The sequence below is a fragment of the Artibeus jamaicensis genome, unplaced genomic scaffold (genome assembly GCF_021234435.1).
Source record: "Artibeus jamaicensis isolate MK-2021 breed Jamaican fruit bat unplaced genomic scaffold, CSHL_Jam_final contig_444, whole genome shotgun sequence".
NCBI classification, from domain to species: Eukaryota; Metazoa; Chordata; class Mammalia; order Chiroptera; family Phyllostomidae; genus Artibeus; species Artibeus jamaicensis.
In genome coordinates this window covers 1,234,105-1,250,519 of record NW_026521831.1, presented here as the reverse complement: position 1 = coordinate 1,250,519, position 16,415 = coordinate 1,234,105, and the positions used below count along the sequence as shown (strand labels likewise).

Sequence of the window (16,415 nt, the reverse complement as noted above, 5' to 3'; positions counted from 1 at the left end):
ACGCGCCTGGGTCCGGTGGATCTTTCCTGCCCAACCCCTCTCTGCTGCTGGCTCTGCCCCTCTTACTGGTTTGGGTGAAGGGTTCCTTGTTGTCAGACTTTGGTATAGTTTAATTTTCTGTGGTTTTGGCTGCGTTTTTGTTGCTAAAACTTTGTTGTTTTTAAACTTGGTTGTGTGAGAAGGCACAGTGCTTCCACCTATGCCTCCATCTTGGCGGAAGTCCGAGTTCTCTTTATTCTTATTCTGTGATTTTCCACTGTGCTTCTTGACATTAGGGTAAATCAGTGGAATTTCCCAGAACTTCACGCAAGTGGCAGGGACACTCCTCTTTCCTTACCTAGTGAGCACTCTTTTGTTGTATATACTTTCTCTCCTGCATTGCCCACCCCTTGCAAAAAAACCCTCCACAAACTTGGGAATGGGTGGGTGGTCTTCTCTCCAGTCTCCATCTTCCCGAGGCAGTGTTGCACCAAACAGTTGCCTCCTGTTTGGTGACCTAGGTCTGAGCTGTCCTCCAGGCTCCAGCTCTGGGCCAAGGTTATTTTGGTAGTTGAGTCATCCGACAGGGAGCTGGAAGGAAGAGGGGATTAGGAACTTCCTCCTCAGACTTTAGTGACACACACACACACACACACACACACACACACACACACACACCATGTTAAATGAGTGTTACACTTTGAGGACAATTGCTTTTGATAAAATGACTTCTCCAGTTTGATTTAGTTGAGCACAACATATTTGAGCTCCTGTTTTTGCTTTAGGTACTAATTGAATAGCACTACTTGAAAATGAAAGTGTATAAGAGAATCAGAACAGACTCCTTAGAATAGAAGGCAGGTATTGAGCAGAACCAGAAGAAACCAGTGATCAAGAGTCCAGTCATGAGAAGGAACCAGGTCCCAGGAGATCAGAGGAGAAAGGAACTAGAAAGGCAGCATGTTGGATGTATCTGGCCATGAGAAGGAGGAAGAAAACAGAGTGATGGCCAGAAAAGCACAGCATTTCTTTGGGGTTTCTGTGGAATTTGGGAGGTCCAAGTGTTCCACCTAAAATCACTTATGAAAGTAAAGTTTAAAAAACAGTCATTCAACTTTGAAGTGATACCATTTTTTAAACTACCTTGGTATCTGTTAAAATACCAAAACCTTATTTCCTCACTGTTTCATCTCCATCTCCAAGGTTTATGCCATTACAGGTATAAGTGGTCTAGACCTTGGGTCAGCTGAGTGCTGCCCATGCACACGTTGTGTGTGAGGGCTGTGACAGTGGACAAGGTGTCTTCTCCCTGTTTGAGACAGTCCCAGGTAGGCCATTATTGGCATAGTCCAGCAGCCAGTATTTCCTCTCACTTTATTTGTATAGTTTCCATCAAGATAATTATGTTTTCCAAATACAGAATTAGAATCCTGACTTTGCTTTTTTCAGCTGCACACACTCTGCTCCTGCTCCGATTCTGATTTTGCATCCCCCAGGCAGGGATGAGGGGTGGTGGTTCCTTCCACTGCAGGACTGGGTTCCCCGGGTGCTGTACTGCAGCGTTTCCCTTCCTGTAGTCCCTCTGCTTTGGCAGATGGAGGCTTTAGACCAAGTTAAGCATTTTTTTTAAGCGTTAATATGAACAGTGCAGCCGGTCTCGAAGTAAGCATGGGGACTCTGTGGGTTTACTGAGACTGTTTTGGTAGGCCTGCAAAGTGGAAACAATTTTTGTAATACTGTAATACAATTTTCGTAATACAGTTTTTATAATACTGTTTGCTTTTTCCATTCTCACACGTGTAAAGTAGAATTTTCCAAAGGCTGTGTGATGTGTGATATCACAACAAATTGAATACAGAAGGGTGTGTGAGAATTTCGCTGAAATGTTACAGGTATGTACCCTGGAATTTCTAGGTCAGATGCTGATTCTTTTAAAAATATTTTTAGGAACTTTGCACTGTTTTCTACAGAGGCTATATTATTTTTGCATTCTTACCAACAGTGCATCCTCACCAAGCCTTACTTTGTGAATTGATCGATTCTTGGTAGTTTCTTGTGCAGTGCTGTTTTCTAGCTTTGATTTGAATTTCCCGAATGACAAGTGATGTTGAGCATCTTTTCCATGTGCTTATTGGCCTCTGTGTATCTTTGGAGAAATGTCTCTTGAAGTCCTTTACCCATTTTTGAATTGAGTTTTTGTTGTTGTTGAAGTTTTAGAAGTTCTGTATATATTCTGGATATTAATCTTCTATCAGATGTATGATTTGCAAATATTTTTCTCCCATTCTGTGGGTTGTCTTTTGACTCTGTTGATGTTATCTTTTTTAAAAAAATATTTATTTTTAGACAGAGAGGGAGGGAGAGAAGCATCAATGTGTGGTCGCCTCTTGTGTGTGCCGCCTAGTGGGGGAACCTGGCCTGCACCCCATACACGTGCCTTGATTGGGAATCGAACCAGTGACCCTTGGTTCACAGGCCAGCACTCAATCCACTGAGCCACAGCAGCCAGGGCTGTATTTATTTATTTTTTTTGATGTCTGATCTTATGTACTTTTCACCCTTAAAGATCTCATTTCTAACTGGATTCAGACTCAGAGGTGGAAACTTGGAGGGAGGACAGCCTATGTCTCTTGGCAGTCTGTTCCTGGTGCTTTCTTGGGGCCTCCTTCATCTTCTTAGCCAGAAATTTAGCATGTTCTGTGGCCTCTTCCTTATTTTTCTTCTTACTATTTCTTCAGAGCAATAAGCTGATGTTTGTGTTGAAGGGTACGTGGGGTGACAAGATGCCGAATCTTGGGTGCTTTGGCTTGAGGTTTCTTACCTTCCTGGTGCAGGGGTTTCCTCACCACGTATCGGTGGGTATCATCTTCCTTAGAAATTGAAAGGTTGTCAGTTCTGCTCGCTCTTTCAGGCCCCAGGCAGTGAGGGAGGGTGGTATCACTGAGACCAGGAATACCTTTCTTTCCTCCCCCCTGCCCCCCACAGTAACAAGGTTGAGAACACTAAGATTGGTGTCTACAATGCAAGCCCGAACAGATTTGCGCTTTTTCTCTTTAGCCTTCCTTGGTCTGTAACAGGAGTACCCCTTAGTAGCAGGTGGATGTAGCTATGGGTCAAGACACCCTGCTGTGTGGGGAAACCTTATTCGTCATTTCCACCACTGATATGAACCACATAACCCTTCCATTCTTCATCCAGAGCATCAACAGCAACTTCTTCGGCCATACGCTTCTCATAAAAGGTACAAAGTTTGGGTTTATTATCCACTTCAGGGAGTTTCTGGCAGGCAGTGTCTGAGAGAGGAGTGGTCAGCTGTATCCCAAAGCAGCCGACTGCCTCTGAGGAGCCATGATAAAGTGTTGCATGTTGCCTTTTGATGCAGTTTGGTGTCATATCCAAGTGATCATTGCCACATCCGATGTCATGAAGCTTTTGCCCTGTTTTCTTCTAAGAATGTCAGTTTTAGGCCTTACATTTAAGGTCATTGATCCTCTTTGAGCTAATTTTTTTATATGGTGTTAGGTAAAAGTCCATTTTCATACTTCTGCATGTATGAAATACATGGTTATCCAGTTTTTCCCAGCGCCATTTGTTGGATATTATTATTTTGGAATGAATTGTTCACTTGTTTTTACACTTGTTCAGTTTTCATTTGTAATAGGATAAATATCAATAGGTACAACTGACATTTGGTGTCATCAGTACTCTTCAGAGTGGCAAGGGGACTGAAATGTTTGAGAACCGTTGACATACAGACTCTGTGAGTGCCTTCTTTCCTCAAGCGTTGGCTGCAGCCTCTTCCTTCCCTGCCCTTCTTACTGGAGCTGCCAAGTGCACGCGTAGCAGGAAGCAAGCCTGGGCCCCAGTGCGGAGCCTACTCACTTACGTCCCCCAGTTCACAGCGGAGCCTTTCTCTTAGTTCCAGTTTCCTTCGGTCCTCTTTTGGCACTCTGTCTCCCCATTCCGGGTGTTTGTAGTTTCTGGAAATCACTTTTATGAGAGAGAATGGACAGACCAACCAGGAGAGGATTCGGGTCTGGACTCACTGATTAAGTGTGAGCAAAGCTGGTTTTGTTTTTGTTTTGTTTTGTTTTTCTTTGCTTTTTTTAAAGATAAGAAGTGCATGTAACTAGAAATTACAGGGTTTGGGGTTCTTTTGGGAGTTTCCGAGTGGCTTGTTTTTAGACTGTTTAGGGTACACTCACTCCTTTTGACCCAGTTTTTTGCCTCTGTATATGTTTCACTCAGTCTACAGATTAGTCTGGAATTAGTCCCTTTTCTTTCTTTAACTGCCTAAGGACTTTTCTGTCTTTTTTAAAAAATTAAACTATAGTTGGCGTACAGGTGTACAATGTAGTGATTCTACATTTATGTACCTGATAATGTGAATAGCACACTAAGTCTGGTACACTTATTGCACTGTTATCGACTGTATTTTCCTTAATTTTTTCCACCCACCCCTGCATTTCCCACCAACCCCTCACCCCAGCAACCATCAGTTCTTTGTTTCTAGGAATCTGGTTTTGTTTTCATTTGTTGTTTATTTGTTTTGTTTTTTTTTAATTCCACGTAGTGAAATTTATAGTATTTGTCTTTCTCTGTCTGACTCATCTCTATTTAGTGTGATATCTTATAGCTCCATCTATGCTGTTACAAATTTCACTCTTTTTATTGCCGAGTAATATTCTGTGTGTGTGTGTGTGGGTGTGTGGGTGTGTAAGTAATCACGTCTTAACCCATTCATCTACTGATGGACAACTAGATCGCTTCCATATTTTCACTATTGTAAATAATGCCACAGTGAACATAGGGGTGCATATATCTCTTCTATCTTTTTGAAAATAAAAGGCTTTTAAGGTTTGTAGATTCAACATTTATGTATTTGTTCATATATGTACTCAATTACCAAGTTCCCACTGTATGCAAAACACTCCAGGGGACATTCTGAGCTATAAACCTATCGAAACTGTGCTTCTTGCCCTTGGGTCTCAGAATCAGATGTGGTTAAAGGGTCAGTAGATAGTGAATAGATAGATTTGCTGCAGTGTGATGTTTTTAGAAGTGTTTTCATTGTTTAATCTCTCATTTTATTTTTTGGTTTGTGGGAGATAATATTGCCCTATGTCTACAGGTATCTTCATATAAAATGTTATAATACTACTCTTATTTGCACAAAGCCCCTCTTTTCAATTATAAAATATAAAATACTATTTAAAGTACTTGAGTTTTAGGTTTGAGGTTTACTTGCTTTTTAACAATACCACGTGTCTGGGCATTTACAAAATTTACTAGTTTGTAATTATCAAGTTCTTAAAATCCATAAATTTTTATTTATTTTTTTCTAGGTTGCAATAAAAATAATAGACAAAACTCAGTTGAATCCAACAAGTCTACAAAAGGTAAGGTTGGTCAGGTATCCAGTACTTTTTAAAATGATTTTCAGTGTTAATTGCCATATAATTTGCCTCTTAAATACTGTTATTTTTTATTTATTATGTTTAGTACAGTAAAGCTTTATATTCCTCAGAAGCATGCACCTTAAGTGTAGTATTATATAAATGTAGTGCTATAGTGTTGTTGGATTTTTTTTCAGTTGAAAATAATGCTTTTTAATGCTCTTAATAGCAAACAGAAGGCTATGCTTTTAAATTGAATGTTCTAAGTAATGATTAGAATAGAGTTTAAAAAAATAAGACAGAACAACCCGGGCTGGTGTAGCTCAGTGGATCAAGTGCCAGACTGCAGACTGGAAAGTCGCAGGTTTGATACCCGGTCAGGGCACATGCCTGGGTTGCAGGCCAGGTCCCCAGTTGGCAGTGTGTGAGAGGCAGCCAATCGATCTCGCACATGTTTCTCTCCCTCTCTTTCTCCTTCCCTTCCTCTCTCTCTAAAAATAAATAAATAAAGTCTTTTTTAAAAAGACAGAACAGCGTATTTTCATGTAATCAGTCTTAGCATTGTACTCCATCTAGTGAATACTAAGATCTTTAAGGTCAGTATTTTGGCTTCATAAATTGTCACACTAGGTTGAATTAAGGAGTACTGGTTAATTCATACAAATGGAAAACTGAGTGGTAGTTGGGAAAAAAAAACACATTTGTAATGCACTATTGTCATTCTTATCACCTAATGTAAGTCAGGAGTTCTTAAACCCCTGTATGTGAGAATCATCTGGGTCTTTTCAAATCCCCTGGTGACGGGCCTGTGGGGGAGATTTCATTGCTCAGGTAAGGCCTTAGCGTAGGTATTTCTCTGGTGCATCTGTAAATGACTAATGATCTTTAAAGATTTTATTTATTTGGAAGGGAGGGAGAAACATCATTGTGTGGAAATTAGCATGTAAAGAAGTTTACTGAGGATTCAAAGTCAGTATTCAAATGATATTGCAAATCCTCCATTGTTAAAGTATCCTTGAAGGCAATCCTAGCAGTTTTCTAGGAAGAATTTTATCATAATATTTTCTTGGGCTGGTTGTAATTTTTCCTTCTTCCTTAATTGCTTTTATTTTCATTATTTTTGGCCATAGGTTTTTTTGTTGGTTTGGTTTTTTTTTAATTGATTTGAGTAAGACAGACAGACAGACATTGACTTGTTGTCTCACTTAGTTACGCATTTATTGGTTGCCCTGACTGGGCCCTGAACCCACAACCTTGGTGTATCAGGATGATGATCTAACCAGCTGAGCTAAAGTAGGGCTAGCCTTAGATTTTCATTGCTGTTCTATTTTATTATTATTAAAAATTATTGTTTGTCATATTATTATCAGGTAGGTTGTCTGTTAACCCAATAGTATGATTATGCAGTTTGCATCAGTGTTAATTTTGGCACATAATGTGATAGATGAGACTTCGAGGTTGTCTGTCAAGTAGTTCCAGTATGAACCAGCCACAGAGACCTACCGTACAGCCAGCTTGCCCTGGCTGGTTGCTCAGTGGATTGAGCGTGGACCTATGAACTAATAGATCACGGTTCGATTCCCAGTCAGGGCACATGCCTGGGTTGCAGGCCAGATCCTAGCAGGGGATGCATGAGAGGAAACTATACATTGATGTTTCTCTCCCTCTCTCCTTCTCTTCCCCTCTAAAGATAAACAAATAAAATCTTTTAAAAAATTAAAAAAATAAAATTAAGTAAAAAAAAAATAAAAAATAAAGTGAAAAAATTAGGTGTATAAATTTGTATTCTTTTCTTTTTTAAATTTTTTAAATTTTATTATTTTCAACTACAGTATTCTGTCTTTTTTAAATATATTTTATTAATTATGCCATTACAGTTGTTCTATTTTCCCCTTCATTCCCCTCCACCCTGCATATCCCCTCCCCCACCATTCCTCCCTTTAGTTTATGACCACGTGTCTCAAATTCTTTAGATTCTATATTTCCCCTACTATTCTTGCCCTCCCCATCTATTTTCTACCTACCGTCTATGCTACTTATTTTCTGTACCTTCTCCCCCCTTCTCCTCCTCTCACTCCCCTGTTGCTAACCCTCCATGTGATCTTCATTTCTATGGTTCTGTTCCTGATTTAGCTGTCCTCTTAGTTTGCTTTTGTTTTAGGTGTGGTTCTTAATAACTGAGTTTGCTGTCCTTTCACTGTTCATCTTTTTTATCTTCTTTTTCTTAGGTAAGTAAGTCCCTTTAACATTTCATATAATAAGGGCTTGGTGATGATGAACTCCTTGAATTTGATCTTCTCTGAGAAGCACTTTATCTGTCCTTCCATTCTAAATGAAAGCTTTGCTGGATAGAGCAATCTTGGTTGTAGGTCTTAGGATTTCATGACTTGGAATACTTCTTTCCAGCCCCTTCTTGCCTGTAAAGTCTCTTTTGAGAAATCAGCTGACAGTCTGGTGGGAACTCTTTTGTAGGTGACTGTCCCCTTAGCTCTTGCTGCTTCTAGGATTCTCTCCTTCATTTGAATCTTGGCTAATGTAATGATGATGTGCCTTGGTGTGTTCCTTCTTGGGTCCAACTTCTTTGGGACTCTCTGAGCTTCCTGGATTTCCTGGAAGTCTATTTCCTTTGCCAGATTGGGGAAGTTCTCCTTTATTATTTGTTCAAATAAGTTTTCCACTTGTGGCTGTTCCTCTTCCCCTTCTGGTACCCCTATAATTCGGGTGTTGGAACGTTTAAAGATGTCCTGGAGGTTCCTAAGCCTCTCCTCATGTATTTGAATTCTTGTTTCTTCATCCTTTTCTGTTTGGTCATTTTTTTCCTCTTTCTGGTCCACTGCTTTGATTTGAGTCCCAGTTTCCTTTCCATTACTATTGGTTTCCTGTGTATTTCCCTTCATTTCAATGAGTTTAGCTTCCTTATGTTCCTCTAATTTGTGACTAAAATCAACCAGTTCTGTGAGTATCCTGATCACCAGTGTTTTGAACTATGCATCTGAAAGTTTGGCTATTTCTTCATCAGTTAGATTTATCGGCTATGGGGCTCTGAGTTGTTCTTGAGCTATGTTTTGATCTGTTTGTGCCTGTTACATATGAGGAGGGGAGCCTTAGTTGTTCACCAGGGCGGGGCCACCCAGGTCGCTGGTTTGTGAGGCTGTATGTAGGGGTGGGGTCAGAGAGGGACAATAGCTGTTCTCTCTGCCACTTCCCGCTGCTGGGGCCTGCTTGGTCCGTCTCACCACCGCTAGCTCCTTCACTGGTTTATCTGCACGCGAATGTGTGACCGTGGTGAGCCCTCAGTGGGTCCGCCCACTACTCCACACCTGGGATCCGCCCACAGCTACTGGCGCACCTGCGTCACGCGCCCGGGTCCAGTGGATCTTTCCTGCCCAACCCCTCTCTGCTGCTGGCTCTGCCCCTCTTACCAGTTTGGCTGAAGAATTCGTTGTTGTCAGACTTCTGTGTATTTCAATTTTCTATGGTTTGGCTGCAATTTTGTTGTTTTTAAACTTGGTTGTGTGAGAAGGCGAAGTGCTTCCACCTATGCCTCCATCTTGGCGGAAGTTACAGTATTCTGTCTTTTACTCCCATCCCAGCCCACCCCCCCTGTGTCTCCCACCTCTCTCCCCTTTCCACCCCCCTTAGTTGTTGTCCATGTGTCCTTTATACTAGTTCCTATAAATCCTTTCCTTTTTTCCCCTGAAATTCCCTCCCCTCTCCCCTCCAGTCCTGTCCCCCTCTTCTCGATTTCAGTGTCGTTTTTATTTTGCTTGCTTGGTTTTTTTGTTGTTTAGCTTCCTGTTAAAGGTGAGAGCATATGGTATTTGTCTTTCACTGCCTGGCTTATTTCACTCAGCATAATGCTTCCCAGTTCCATACATGCCGTTGCAAAGGGTAGGAGCTCCTTCTTTCTTTCTGCTGCGTAGAATTCCATTGCGTAAATGTACCATAGTTTTGGGATCCATTCATTTACTGACGGGCACCTAGGTTGCTTCCAGCTCTTGGATATTATAAATTGTGCTGCTATGAACATTGGGGTGTATAGGTTCTTTTGGATTGGTGTTTTAGGGTTCTTAGGATATAGTCCCAGCAATGGAATTGGTGGATCATAAGGCAGGTCCATTTTTAGTTTTCTTAGAAAATTCCATACTGTTTTCCATAGTGGTTGTACCAGTCTGCATTCCCACCAACAGTGAACTAGAGACCCCTTTTCCCCACAACCTCTCCAACATTTGTTGTGTATTCTTTTCTTACAAATTAGAAGCATTTTACTGAAATATTTTATTTATTTATTTTTAGAGATGGGGGAAGGGAGGGAGAAAGAGAGAAAAAGAAACACCCATGTGTGGTTGTTTCTCTCACACACTCAACTGGGGACCTGGCCCATAAACCAGGCATGTGTCCTGACTGGGAACCAAACCATTGTGACCTTTTGGATCCCAGGCTGTCACTCACTCCACTGAGCCACGTCAGCCAGGGATTCACCACGTAGGAATTCACCATCATTAGTGCCAGCCTGTGCCTCCTGTGGAACATGCTCTGTTTGTATTGTAATGTTAAGCCCTGGAGCTTGGAACACTACTTTAAAAGCCAACAGTCACTTTCAGGAACATTCTGGCATCAACAATATATAATTTTTTTGTATGGTAACTACCCAAAAATACGGACTGGCTTATTCAGGCAGTGTTTGAACAAATGTTAAAATCACATCCATTGCAAAGTGTTGATGATACTTAGGCTCACACATTGATTTAATAATATGAGATTCTAGTGAGAGTTATACAGGGTCTGGTACAAACAACACCCCCTTTTAGTGCAAAATCTTTTATTATAAAGTCATAAGCATATAATTCTGTAACATAACAATATCACACTTAAGCATACCATATCACATTTTCGGTGAAATGTTCAAATTAAAACTATCAGTTAGTACACTCATATTATTGCCCTACCAACCACACTGAAGCAGGTGTTACTTCTGCTGGACCCTGTATTTTTCTTCGTTGGAAATTTTCTGTTCATCAGTGTCTTTTTGATCAGCCTTTAAAGAGCTTTGTAATGTTGTATAACTCTGATTTTTTTAAAATAGCATGAATAATACGTTAGTCTTCTTCCTGATGTTTTTAAAGTCATTTTTAGCTTTAGCTCAAAGCTAAAGAGACCCAGGTAATCTTGCTGGGTCTTGTTTTATTAAATTTGAGTTTGTCATTAAGAAGTAAGCTATAGCTCTTTTTTTTTTAATGTGGATTACCTTTTAAAAAATACTGGACTTTAGTAAGATGTGCCAGTACACTAAGTGTAGCCCAACTTAAAGTTACTAACATTCTCTTCAGTCTTGGAGTAAGTAGACCTTTAACATAAAGAGAGGAAGTATAAGTAGTGTAGGAACATGGTAAAGCCAGGCTGCATGGATTCAAAGCCAGGCTTCCGCCCATCCTTGCTGTGGCAAGGCACTTAACCTCCCCGGGTCTTAGTTGTTTATTTTTATTTTTTATTTTTACTTTTTATTTTTAGGGAGGGAAAGGGTGAGAGAAAGAGAGGGAGAAAAACATCAACGTGTGGTTGCCTCTCTCATGTCCCCCTTACTGGGGACCTGACCTACAACCTAGGCATGTGCCCTGGCTGGGAATCAAACCAGAGATCCTTTGGTTCACAGGCTGGCATTCAGTCCACTGAGCCATACCAGCTAGGGCAGGGTCTTAGTTTTTTTATTTGTAAGGTGAGAATAATAACTACCTCCTAAGGGCTGTTGAGAGAATGAAATAAATTAACATTCAAAGTGTCTTGAAAGAGCTGAGAACAGTATCTGGCACATGGCAAGGTTGAGGTATTTGCCATTATTGTGCATCCTGTGGAAAATTAGGTTTTTGTTTGCTTGGTTTTACGGGGTGGGGGATGTTTTTGTTTACAATTTTTCCCTCACAGGAAATAAGTAGAGCTTAGGAACTGAATAGTAGGTTCTGACTAGGTCTCTTTTGTAGGGTTGAAGTGCCATAGACTACTTTCTTTTTATCGTTGTTCAAGTACAGTTGTCTCCATTTTAGACTACTTCTGATAACAAGTAATATTCTAGCATTTATTACATGCTAATCATGGTTTCAAGTGTATTACCCAGACCTACTCATTATATTAGTTTTTCAAGCTGCTGTAACAAACTGCCACAGATGGGCTGGCTGAAGCCATAGGTGTTTGTTTCACATAGTTGCAAAGGCTGAGTAGTCCCAGGTCAGGACCCAGCAGTGGGTTCTGGTGAGAGCTCTCCTCCCACTGCTGCCCCTGCTGGGGCTGGGGCTGGGGCTGGGGCTGGGGCTGGGGCTCGGGCTCGGGCTGGGGCTCGGGCTCGGGCTCGGGCTCGGGACTGCACAGCCTGGTGCCCTCGAGCTCACCCTGGTGTTTCCACTGAGAAGGGCACTGAGCCCATCATGAAGACCTGCCCTCATGACCTCATCCAAATCTAGTCAATTCCAATCTTGCCTTCTGGGTTTGGGCTTCAGCATGTGAATTTGGGGGGAACAGAACTGATTCTTAATAGTCATTTAATGTTTTCAGTTTCACGAGGTTGTAAAGTTCTGTTATTCAGGAAATAGATGCTAAGGAGATAAATTCACCTGCGCAAAGTCACCTAACTAGTAAGTGATGGGTGCTTGGGCAGTCATTCTTCAGTAGGTGTAGTTAGCAGTAACTCAGGCGTTGCTGAGTTCTCAGTGACACCGTTCGCCACAGTCAGAGGGCGGAGCGCTGGTGCTGAGCGCTGTTAGCGCGTAGGGATTCACTGTCCTTAGTGCCAGCCTGCGCCTCCCATGCTCTCACATGCAGGCCGTAAGCTTTTCCAGGTAGCTGCTCTGATAGGTCTCTCTTCTTCTTCAGGCTCTGTTACCTGAATCTTACTGCCATGTTGGTTTTCCAGTGAGGGGACAGACCGAGAAGTGGGTGTAGCCACTTCTCAGTCAGTGAGAGATGGAGCACGGATACAGGTATCGGTCTGTGCCTCTGAAATACAGGCTGTCTGCATCCTGTTATGCCACTTACTCTGATTAGTTAAGCTTCCCTCATTCAGGCTTTATGAAAATTTGGATGGGAACAAGCCTGAGGCTTTCCTTTCTATTAGCTATAAAGAAAGTGTCTAATAGTTGCAAGCTTGCAGGACTATTCCAAGTACTTTGTACCCCACCATTTCTTCCAAAAATTGCGTAAGCCATGTTTTTATGCAGGTTTGATGGTTTATTCACTCATTCATTTAGCAGACACTTCTTATTAAACACCTGCTGTATGCCAGACACTGTCCTAAGCACTGTGGATACAACACTGAGCCAAATGAAGTTCTTGCTATGCAGTGGACATCTGAAAAGGGTTCCCAGACCAAACCCAGTGCCAGCACATGTGTGGAGGCTTCCCCACTCTAACAGGCAATTTTCTGACTCCGGCAGGGTGTCTGAAAGTTCAACTGAATTGTGACACGATTTACCCAGAGTAGAGTTAGATTCCACAGGTAAGGGCTTCAGTCCCACAACACGGCCGTCCCCTTCAGGTGTCTGTGCTTCTGACCGACCAGCTGCAAAGTGTGGGTTCTAATGACCCTCTTCTTGGCTCACAGGACTCAAGAAAACCTATATACTCACTTGATTACTGATTTATCACAAAGTATAGTAACGGCTGTCCAGATTGACAGCCAGATGAAGAGATGCCTAGGGCGGTGGACTCTCAGTGAGCCCATGTGGTTGCTGTAAATTTTACTTCTTCCTTGAAGGATATAAATATTTTTCACCAAGGGACAAAGAATGGGAAGACCCTCTGTAGCTCTTACTGCAGTGTTGATGTGGGGGTTCTCGGTGTTGGTGCACACGTAGCCTGAGGGGTGGCAGTGGCCTGTGGGGTGTGGGGGCAGCCAGGGCCGTGTGCTGGACGAATATGTGCTGGACAGATAAGAGCTAGAGGTTTTGTCTTGGCCCGGCCAGGAGCATTGAAAGCCACAGCCCTTTTAAAGAACAGTCATCTCTGTAAAGAACTTTTCAGGGATTCCCTAACCTTCCCCAGGGTCCTTATTACTGAGATTTTGTTAGTCTGCTCACTGGCAGAAACTTAATTGTCACCATACTGTGACACCATTTATATCATAATATCTTTCTTACACTGGAACCACTTAATTAAAAACAAGAAATTTATAATATGCAGTGAAATAATTGATTTATTAAAATAATTTATTTTTCTTTTAGAGAGAAGGGAAGGAGAAAGAGGGAGAGAAACATCAATGTGTGCTTGCCTCTTACGTGCCCCCTACTGGGGACAACGTGGCCCACAACCCAGGCATGATCCCTGACTGGGAATCAAACCTGTGACCTTTTGGTTCACAGACCAGTTCTCCATCCACTGAGCTGCACCAGCCAGGGCGAAATAATTGATTTTAAGAAATGCACCTTTATGATAATTGGCTCATTAGCCAGCTTTAAACATATGCAGGTATGAATGCTGCTTCTTGCTCTTCCGTCTTGTTCCAGTGTCAGATGCTCTGGTTTTCAGGCTCTTCTTTTTCATTTGCTCTGGCCTCCATCTTCTAGAAACTTCAACAACACTGTTCTCTATTCTGCCATATGGAGCTACAGAGTTTAAATCTACTACTCTAAATATAGCCAGTTTATTTTGGGTCTTCTTGGTTCCATCTCCCTAGTAAATACTCAGCCTCTTGGGTCAGTCACAGGAATTGCCCTCAACACAGGCCTGCTTTGTTTCATGCCAACTGTCATTTCCCCCCCCCCTTACCTGAATTTATTTGATTCAGGTAAGAACTGCTAAAGAACTATTGGTTTTCTGCAGTAATTCCAGTCTGTTGGGGTATTTTTTTAAAAGATTTTATTTATTTATTTCTAGAGAGAGGGGAAGAAAAGGAGAAAGAAGAGGAAAGAACTATCAATATGTGGTTGCTCCTCACGTTCCCCATACTGGGGCCTGGCCTGAAACCCAGGCACATGCCCCAACTGGGAACCGAACCAGCAACCCTCTGGTTCGAAGCCCATGCTCAATCCACTGAGCCACACCAGCCAGGGCTGTGGGGGTATTTTTGAATAATGAGTCTTTATATGAGCTATTACTTCTAGTTCAATGCTACATAAATTGGATGAGGATTAATTTATCTACTTACAATATCCAACAAGGGCCTTTGGTGGATAATCCGTCCTTTAGTAGATCCTGCTGGCCTAATAGTAAGGCATTTTTTTAGTGAGGTTCAAGTGCCATTCTGAAGTCCATACTTCTAGAAGCAAGAGAGAAAGGGAAATCCCTGTATTTTAAAAGAAGACTAGACATCAAATTGATGTCTATGGTAAATATACAGTAGATTGCTGAATGATTACTGAAGCATGATTGACTCTAGATTCCTTTTATCAGATTTTTTAATAAAGAAATTCTACTCTGTCTTTTTTCTTTTTTAAGCTGGTGTTTGTTTTAGAGCCACTGTTAATGCTTAGAGCTCTGTAATAGTGGTGGCCTTTTTTTGGCATCTCAGTGAATTTTAGTCATAGGGCAGCAGATCAGGGAACTATGTAATTTGAGGTCAGAGAGGACCAGCTCATGCTTTACATGTGGTCTAGGATGAAATTACTGCCACCACCCTGGGTTATTTGGGGCACTTTTTGCTTCAGCCTCCTTAAACCAGTCATTTTCTACCCTTGCTGTGCATTAGAATTATCTGTGGAGTTTAAAAAACGAAAAAACATGGTTTCTTCAAAATGCCCACCGCACAACCCCCAGAGGTCCTGGTTTGACGGCTCTAGGGTGAGGCTGAGGGACCCCCAGTGCGCAGCCCAGGGGAGAATGGCTCCTAGACTTTCTTGGGTTCCCCTCAAAGTTTGTGATTTCTTTTCCCTTCCTGAAGCTAACCTCCCCAGTGTCCTAAGTCTCAGACTGCTGTCACTGCTGACTGTTTCCTGCTCTCTCCAGCTCTCCTGGGAATAACTCCATGCCCAGGGTTTTCATTGCTTTCCTTCCCCTTCTCCATCAGGCGAGGCACAAATCATTTTCATTGAACAACTTGGTTCATCTTTTCCTGTCCTGATACCTCCCTCTTTTCCTGTTGACTTGCAGCAGGCTAACAGTCTAGGCCTTTAACAGAAGTGGTCGGTTAGGGGGTCCTGGCTGTTGCTGACAGTCTGGCCTCTGCACTCACTTGCGCGTGATGGCTCTGGTCAGCTGACAGGAACAGACTGCGGGAAGTGAAAGCAAACGTGGCCCTTCTTGATTCTGTGTGTTTGACGTAGGGAGAATAAAAATGGATGTGTATTTCTTTATTGTGAGATTTCAAAAGCAGTAATAGAAATGGAATAAAATCCTGATTCCGTGTTGCTGCCACCTTATGGGAAACTTTTAAATTTGTTGTCAGACTTATTTTCTTTTTGGCAGGAATTAATGAGCTTGTTATTTAGAGTAAATTGAGAATTGATAGTATTACACTTTATTTTTAATTGTACCAGTTATTCATTGTGCTATTTTAAAGAGTTACTAAAGAACCAAATATTTTAAATTGGTTAAACTTAGAGCATACCATGGATCCATTTGCAGAAATAAAAAATTTCTGGGTGGTAGAAGAGGGTAAAGGGGGGATAAGTGGTGATGGAATGAGACTTGACTTTGGGTGTTGAACCCACAATACAGTATACAGATGACCTATTGTAGAATTGTACACCTGAAACCTGGGTAATTTTATCAACCAATGTCACTCCAATAAATTCAGTAAAAAGAAAGAAAGAAAGAAAGAAAGAAAGAAAGAAAGAAAGAAAGAAAGAAAGAAAGAAAGAAAGAAAGAAAGAAATACCATCAAAGGGAAATGAATAATATCTACCTTGAAAAAAACATGCTCCTCCACTGGAATATTATTCAGCCATTAAAAAAAAAAAAGGAAATCCTGCTGTTTGCCACAACATGGATGGACTTGAGGGCATTATTCTAAGTTAAGTCAAAGAAAGATAATACTACATATCATTTATGTACATGTAGAATCTTAATAGACTGAACTCATAAAAACAGGTGGTTGCCAGGTGGATTGGGGATGGG

General features: G+C 41.6%; 1 protein-coding gene across 6 annotated transcripts in view; it reads left to right on the top strand.

Annotated features, from left to right (window-relative positions):
* Nucleotides 1-16,415, top strand: part of MARK3 (microtubule affinity regulating kinase 3) — a 124,715-nt gene that overhangs the window by 30,496 nt on the left and 77,804 nt on the right. For all 6 annotated transcript variants that reach the window (XM_053666019.1, XM_037164233.2, XM_037164235.2 and 3 more), the window contains one exon: nucleotides 5,325-5,378. In XM_053666019.1, coding sequence (XP_053521994.1) covers nucleotides 5,325-5,378 — 54 coding nt within the window. The remainder of the gene's footprint in view (nucleotides 1-5,324; nucleotides 5,379-16,415) is intronic.